The sequence below is a fragment of the Camelina sativa genome, chromosome 12 (assembly GCF_000633955.1).
Source record: "Camelina sativa cultivar DH55 chromosome 12, Cs, whole genome shotgun sequence".
Taxonomy (NCBI): Eukaryota; Viridiplantae; Streptophyta; class Magnoliopsida; order Brassicales; family Brassicaceae; genus Camelina; species Camelina sativa.
In genome coordinates this window covers 29,453,578-29,461,699 of record NC_025696.1, presented here as the reverse complement: position 1 = coordinate 29,461,699, position 8,122 = coordinate 29,453,578, and the positions used below count along the sequence as shown (strand labels likewise).

Sequence of the window (8,122 nt, the reverse complement as noted above, 5' to 3'; positions counted from 1 at the left end):
AAAGCAAGAGTCCTCCAAGTGTTACAAATTTATTGGTGTAAAGAAATTAGTTTAATTAAAAAAAATAAAGATATATTTAAAAACAATTTTGGAGACACCATCACCGATGTGGATGCTCTTATGTATTCCCTTTGTCTCTTAAAGATTGATGTTTGAGAGTTTTTACACACAGAACAAGAAACAATGATTATTAAGTTTTAAATACAATATTGTTTTTCTACTCAAAAAGTATTATATATCTATAGACGAATAACTATTCAGATATTCAAATTTTCTTAATGATGATTATTTCTTGAAGTTTAAAAAATTTAATATTAATTAACTAAAAGTGGTAGAACATCAATCTTTATGGAACATGAAAAAACCACAGAACATCAACTTTTAAGGGACAAATAGAGTATTTTTTGCCTTTTGGCTTATATTATTTACAAAGAAGTAGGATGATATTTTGTTTTTCTCGTATGTACATGTTGACAATTGAAGGTCGTAATGCAGCAAATGAATGTATCGTGCGATCTCGAATATCTAATTCGGTTGAAATCTTATCTGATGATGAAGTGGAGCCTGCACAGCAAGCAAAGAGAACACATAATCAAAATTCAACCTACTCTTTTACCTTGAGAGAAGAACAGTCCGTATGTCAGATGCAAGATCACAATCATCCATTCCGGCAGGACCTTCTAGAGCACAAGCATGCATGTAGCAAGCAAGCATGTGATCTAATAATATCTTCAACTAGTAGTCATTCCGTGCTACGCACAGATTTAGTTTACATTGTTTTTGGATATTTGTTTGTTATTTTTTTTTTATCGTCAACATCTTTTTTTATCTCAAAAACACCATATCTTATTAAGCCGGTTCAAATAGGATAGTCTCGTGAGCTACCCATTCCGGAACCTACGGAATTATATAGGAAAAGAAAAATCCTCGTATTCGAGCCGCTTTTGCAAGATGGTCGACATGGACATTGTTCAATCTAGGTATACATCCAATAGAAAACCTCCTTTGATAAGATTGAAAAGAATCTAATTCCGAAGCAAATGCTGGGCAGTCTTTTAACTCATCTATGACACTTAAAATCTCTTGACAATCTGTCTCAAAATGAACCATATCATATACCAGAGAGAGAGAGAGAGCACTTTCCATACCCCAACATAAAGCCTCTAGTTCTACATGGTGATAACAAATAGGGCATTGCTCTTAGGCCCTTGATAGGCCGCTCTAAGCCAGACAAAAGAAAGCCAATACATGTAGTTGTGTCGTTCTTTTTGTAATTTTGGAGAATGTTAGTTAAGACAATATTAATTAAATAAAAATATTATGTAAGATTTGAGATATGAGGGTTAGTAAAATGTGTATCTTTCTATTTATAAGAGAAATTGTAGTTAAGAGCATATGGAAAATTTATTATTTATTTAGATAATAAATGCACTAATCATTATATCAATTAGGTAAATGTAATTTATACTTTCTCCGGCTTTTTACCTGTCATTTAAGGTTTTCTCACACAAATTAAAAAAAAAACTATTAAATCGTCTGTTTTATCTTTTATTAATATATTTTATAAATATTTCATTGGTCAAAATTTTAAAACAGCAGGATAAAAACTGGAATATTCACCAAACATTTTCATTGAAAACCTTAAACGACAACTAAATTAAAACAGAGGGAGTATTTCATTGTTATAGGAGTCACATAAACTTTGTGAGAGTTATAGATATGCAATCATTACATATTAATATATTTTCATATAAATATGTAATATTTCTAAATACTATTATTAGTCATTCATTGCATTACTATAAATATTATGAAAGTTACAAAAATGAGAGTTAATTAGTACAACATATGGGATTGATGAGACAGAATAGAGAAGTTAATAAAAAATGTGTCAGGTTTATAAATATACATTATTATGAATTAATAACTAAAATATCTATTGTTTTAAATATATATTCAAGAGTTATATGTTATAAATATAGATCTATGAACAGGCATCTTAGCTAATCAAATCATGAATTTTAATACATATTCACTTCTCTCTTTAAACAGAAATATATACAGTTATCTCTTTATCAAAAAAAAATATTCAATTCTCATTTAGTTATTTAGATATTATATATTAAAATATACTTTAGTTTATTAAATGGATTGAAAATAAATAAAATAATGTAATATCAAGATCATGTGAATTATTTATATTAAAGCGTGAAAATAAAACAGCCAGTTATTACTCGACATTATCCTATACAACCCAAATATATATATATTATAATCTTATATCCTTAAACTATTTAATCATCAAATTATTTGTTAAGCAAAAATTTTATTATGTAAATTCAATTAAATGAATTTGTTACACTAAAAATTTAAAGAAACAAAATGACACTTGTGAAAGAAGAGAGCATTAAATGACAATCTTTTGGAGCTTTCCAAAAGAAAACTTTACTTTATTATTAGATGATATAATATAGTTAAGTTTCTTTCAACTCTTACTCTAAGAATCTGACGCCCAACATCATTATATATTAAATTAAAATCAAATACACATAAAATTATTTATTTTCTTTTATAAATATTTTAAAATGATTGCATAAATCATCGAAAGATGAACAATAGTAAAAATAATTTACATTTTTGGAAAAAATATTCAATACTTAGTAAAATAATATTTCTTCTAAAGTTAGGAACTTCCCGAAAAGGGATGATCCGAACAACGATACTATTGTTACCGGTGTTTTGTTGTTCGTTGGAGATTGAATCGAGGATAGAATAGAAAGTAAGAGAGGTGTATTGAAACCATGATTTTGGAAGATTTTATTGGATTTAGAAAATTTGGAATTCTGATAGATTTTAGGGAAGTTGATATGATTTATGGTGAAATTATTTCAAATCCCATCAAAAACCATGAGATTTGGATTTCTGTATTTTTAACTAAATAAATCCCCTCCAATCCTCCAGAATTCCTAAAACTTATTAAAATCCAAATCCATAAACTGTTTTGAATAACAGTGGATTTTAAAGTAGATTTATAAATCATCAGTTCAATAACAGTGGATTTTAATGGACTTTTTAAAATCAATAATTGAATAACATAGAATTTGTAAATTTTACACAAATCACTTAAAATATCAAGTTGAATACACTCCCCTAAATGTTTTAGTTTTCACAATAGTCTGAAAGAGGATATGTTTGTAACTTTGTATGGTAATAGGTTGTTTTTAGAAAACTAAACTTTATAGAATGTTTGAGCCTTTAAGAAGGAGAAGGGATTGAAATCAAATATTAATGATCATAAATTTGCAAGTGTTTCAAAATAATAAGTTAAAAATAAGAAGTAATATAAAGAAAAATAAAATTGAGAAGAATAGTGGGTATAAGGTAATGCATAAAATGACGGTATTATTTCAAATCAAAACATAACTGATTATGTTCATAATTTATTCTGAAATTCCTAATATGAAAACTTATAAATTTTATATAATTCAAAAATACCATGACGTTTGAAACAATAAGTGTGAATCGAATATAATAATTATTGAATTAGATCAAAACCATCTAACAATCTTACGTAATTTTCCAGAAAGTAAGCTCAAAATTTTATATGTACAATTTTTTTTTAAAAAAAAGCAAAGTTACTTAAATAATACATACCCACCAAGTGCCATCTCCTTAGCAAAAGTTGAGAAAAACCTAATCATATTATATAAGATATTGTCATCTGTTAGATGTTGTATATTTCATCTTATGAAGTCTTAGCTAGTGTGGAAAAAACTTACCGAATACTAGAGAGGATGAAATATAATTGGTAAAATCGCTTTTTACCAACATATTTCTAATATAAGATTTTGATGTTACTTCTGTATATAGAAACAAGGATGGTGAGCCATTTATGTTAGATGATCGGTTACAAAAAGTTAAAAATAAACAGTCACTAAGTTTTACATAAAATTACATTAGTCTCTTTTAGATATTACTAGGACCCCCAAAATATATGATATGTCTAACAATCTCTTCAGAAAAAATATCTTCAAATACTCTATAGCCATGAGCGTTTTCCGAAAATGTCTCAGTAGTATTTAGTATTTACACACTCATCAATCTCAAATTTCTCATCTACTATAGTAATCCCTTTTTAATAAAAGGGAAGTACACAACATAGTTTTTGTAGACTTTATATTTTTAATAAATGGTTATATATAGGTTATAGATAGGTTATAGATTAATCCATATATTAATATTAATAGTTACACCTAAATATTAAGGATATTCTAAATTGATAATTGATATATTAATGGTAACAAATAAAATTATGGATATTCCAAACTGTATTTTTGGAAGATTTTAGTCTTATATCACGTTGTTTCCAAAAATCTTTAAACACAATATTACAAATTTATTTTCCACAGATTTTATCGATAGACCACAACGTTAACTAAAGATATATTACGAAATTAATAGATTGATTGGTTACAAGTTAAATAGCGGGTTACAAGATAGATTACGAAATAAAATTTAACCAGTGTTATAGCACGGATATTTATCTAAAATCATTAACAATATAAAACTTACAAAATATGTGTTTTTTACAAGCTTTCATATTTAGCATATGAGTTTATTGCATAATGTTTTATTCAAAAAAAAAATTTAAAACAATAACATAAATTATATTTTATATAAAAAAATACAAAAATACAACATAAATTATATTTTAATCTAGTATTATAAATAATGGCATCGTAGCATGGACTCTTCTTCGAAAAATAACCGTTACCCATTTGAGGACCTGGCATAAATGCACTATACACTTAAATCTTGTAGAGCTTCCTCCCCACTCAACATTGTTTGCATAGCTTTGTTTAAATCTACTTGCTGGCCAAAACCCAAATATTTCATCTCTATAATCGAGCCACCAGTTACCGCCTTATCCTTTAATAAATAATCACATAAAAATATATTTTAATTATTGTTAAAAATACTTTTAAAATAGTCTATGTAATTTCCTAAGTAAAAGAAAATTTTAAATTTATTATGTTAAGCTTGGATATTTGTTAAACACATAATTTATTATAATTATGTATTTTGATATATATATATATATGTTCTATTATTTCGTTTAAAAAATACTCCCTCCGTTTCATATTAAGTGTCGTTTTAAGATTTTTCACACATATTAAGAAAATCATTAAATTTTCTATCTTACTCTTTATTAATATATTATATAATTTTTTCTATTGGTCAATACATTAAATCAATAGGGATAAAATTGAAAAAATTACCAAACATCTACATTGGAAATACAAAGTGACACTTATTTTGAAACAAAATTTACAGTCTAAAATGACACTTAATATGAAACGGAGGGAGTAATACTTATAGAACTACACACTTAAACTAGTTGAGTTATAAATTTAATAAGTATCATAATCTCATAAATTAGAAAATGTTAAATTAATAACTTACCAACCTTGAATAAGCTAATTGAAACTGAAATACTTAGTTTTGAACCACGAACAGAAACAGGTTCTAGAACAAAACCAAGAGGTAAATCTGATCGGACAGATATGAATCCAGCTTGACACATGCTATTATAACATTGGTTTTTAAACCTGCCTGTATCAATTTGTATGTTGTTATGACTAGCATAGTAGCATATGAATATCTTATAAAAAGACAAAACAAAAAAACAAAAAAACAAAAAAACTTATGATGGATTAGTTAATATATTTATTAGATATACATATATGAATAAAAACCTTACTTCTGTATACACAAAACTGCGAGTTTTGTTATCACCATATAACGTCGGATTTGTTATCAACATAAGTATTCATTTCAAAAATTTCATAGTGATTATTAAAATATTACTTAGCATGATTATTATTTTGATATTATTTAGACTACACTTCAAATTAAATATAAGACATGATAACAACTTACAATCCAGCTAGTTTGTATAAAATCGTCTCCAATCTGAAGATGCATACGGGTAGAACTATATTGTGGAAGTTTAATTTTAGGTTTATATAGAGAAACTACCATTGTTGCTCTATTGTAGTTTCCTCCTTTGGAGCGGGACACAGCAAACTAATATATATTCTAATCAATAATTTTTTTAAGAAATAATTATAATCAATAAAGAATATACTACTTACATGATGTTGTTGATCATTATCAACATTATAATGACTATTAGTCAAATTCCATGACCCTCGAGGCTTATGTTTTGTGGAGAACAAATTTAATCTCAGAAGTTCGTCTTTTGTAACTCTCCTTATGGGCACGGTACCAATAGGGCATCCAATACCATTTTCCCATAAAAAACCAAATTTTCCATTATCTGCTTTTGGATGTTTTAGGGATGATGTCCAACGCATCTATGTTTTAGAATTTTTGTTATTAGAGATAAGAATAATAATAATCCAGCTCACAAGAAAAAAAAAAAAAACATATGTTGTAATGGAATAACTTGTTTTCCATCAAAATATGGTCAAACGCTGGTTGTTTGTAAAAATCCACACATCCATATGTATCACAAGTGTTTCTATCATCCATTAAAAAAAATAGAAACATTTTACAAATGTTATGTGTCACTAGAGTTTTAATGTTTACCCATATATACTACATAGAAATCAAAATTACTAGATAGGTTGTCTATAAACAGTTGAAGATAAAATTAAACAAAATTTGATGATTTTAACAGCAGGTTTGTTCATGACTTGAAATTGCTTTTCGATATCAAAATTATAAAGGAGAAACAGTCAAAAACTGTTTTGGAATCAGAAACTTTGAAGAGTAAGAATGTGGGTCTGATAAAGCCCTATAACATTCAAATGAAGAATCCCACCAAGCCTGCTACAGAGCAACGGTCGGATAAGAAGAAGAAGGAAGCTTCCTGCAATCAAGCTGTTGCAAAAGCAAAAGCAATGAGCTGTAACAAATGACTGCAAATAAAGACAAAGAATATGTTTGATGCCCTTAACCTCGTGTGTGATAATGACAGGTGTGCAAATGATTAGGGCTACACTATCTCAGTCCTATGTATAAATAGAATCCTATCACCTTTGTAAAAACCTTAAGAAAGTATGCAATTATAAACAAAAAATGGTTTTTGCATTCATTCAAAAAATGAATGCAAAATGGTTATTTAGGTTCGCCATCTCACTAAAACAATAAATATAACACAGGAAAAATAATATCATCCTCGAAGAACTTAATTTCATATTATCTAAGAAGAGTGTTTATGGTGACAATCGAAGAGTATAGAGATTTATCTAATTATCTATATATATAAAGTTAGTTTTTCTCACTCCTGGTACAGCCACCTCAGCTGCCACGTCAGCAATTTCTTCTTTTATTTTATGGGTTTTACAGATTTTAATAAGTCTTTTAAACAATCATACAAATGACAAATGATCAACTAAATTTCATCTAAAATCTATAGGCCCAACACTATTTCATTCAAAGTCTCTAGACCCATCACTATTTTTAAATCCTATGAGTTCAATTTTTTATTTTAAAATAAATTTAAAATATTCATTTAGTGTATATTTTTTGTTAATTATAATTAATCGAAAGTTTAAATAAAACATAATTACGTAAAATAAATTAAATGTTAAAATAAGAAAAAAATACTATAATTTTTCATTAGTGGTAATAATATAGTTAAATATTTCTATTAAACTGATCATAATTTAAAATTTCAAATATCAAAACAAGGCAACCCAAGCAACACTTTCAAAGAATAAGGAAACACAACTAGAAATCAATTAAAATTATTTGGCAGCACTTCACAAATCCATCACCAAAGACAAAGACGCAAAAAGATGAACACACATTTAATAAACTAAAAAGATTCAGATATATGAATGCCACAATCAGATAACCGTAACACAAAATTATATGAAAAAGACAACCGAAGAAACAAAAAAACAACCCGAACTTTATAAAATTACAGCAAAATAAACAAGAAAATAATTTTTCCCAAAACACAACTCACATCGAATCGAAAAAATCACTCACAGGACAAACGGGAAAAAAAATTACAACCAATAACACAAAACAACTCACAACTTAATTAGGAAACCTAAAGAAGCCAACATATTTTCATATAAACAAATTT

The 8,122-nt window shown here is 26.9% G+C and overlaps 1 protein-coding gene across 1 annotated transcript; it reads right to left on the bottom strand.

Annotated features, from left to right (window-relative positions):
* LOC104733987 lies at nucleotides 543-6,743 on the bottom strand (the record flags this gene model as incomplete). The annotated part of the gene is made up of 8 exons (XM_019233695.1): nucleotides 543-564; nucleotides 617-680; nucleotides 5,464-5,609; nucleotides 5,757-5,813; nucleotides 5,939-6,087; nucleotides 6,156-6,379; nucleotides 6,456-6,538; nucleotides 6,673-6,743. Coding segments are annotated over 8 exons (816 nt in total), but the record flags the coding sequence as incomplete, so codon positions are not given.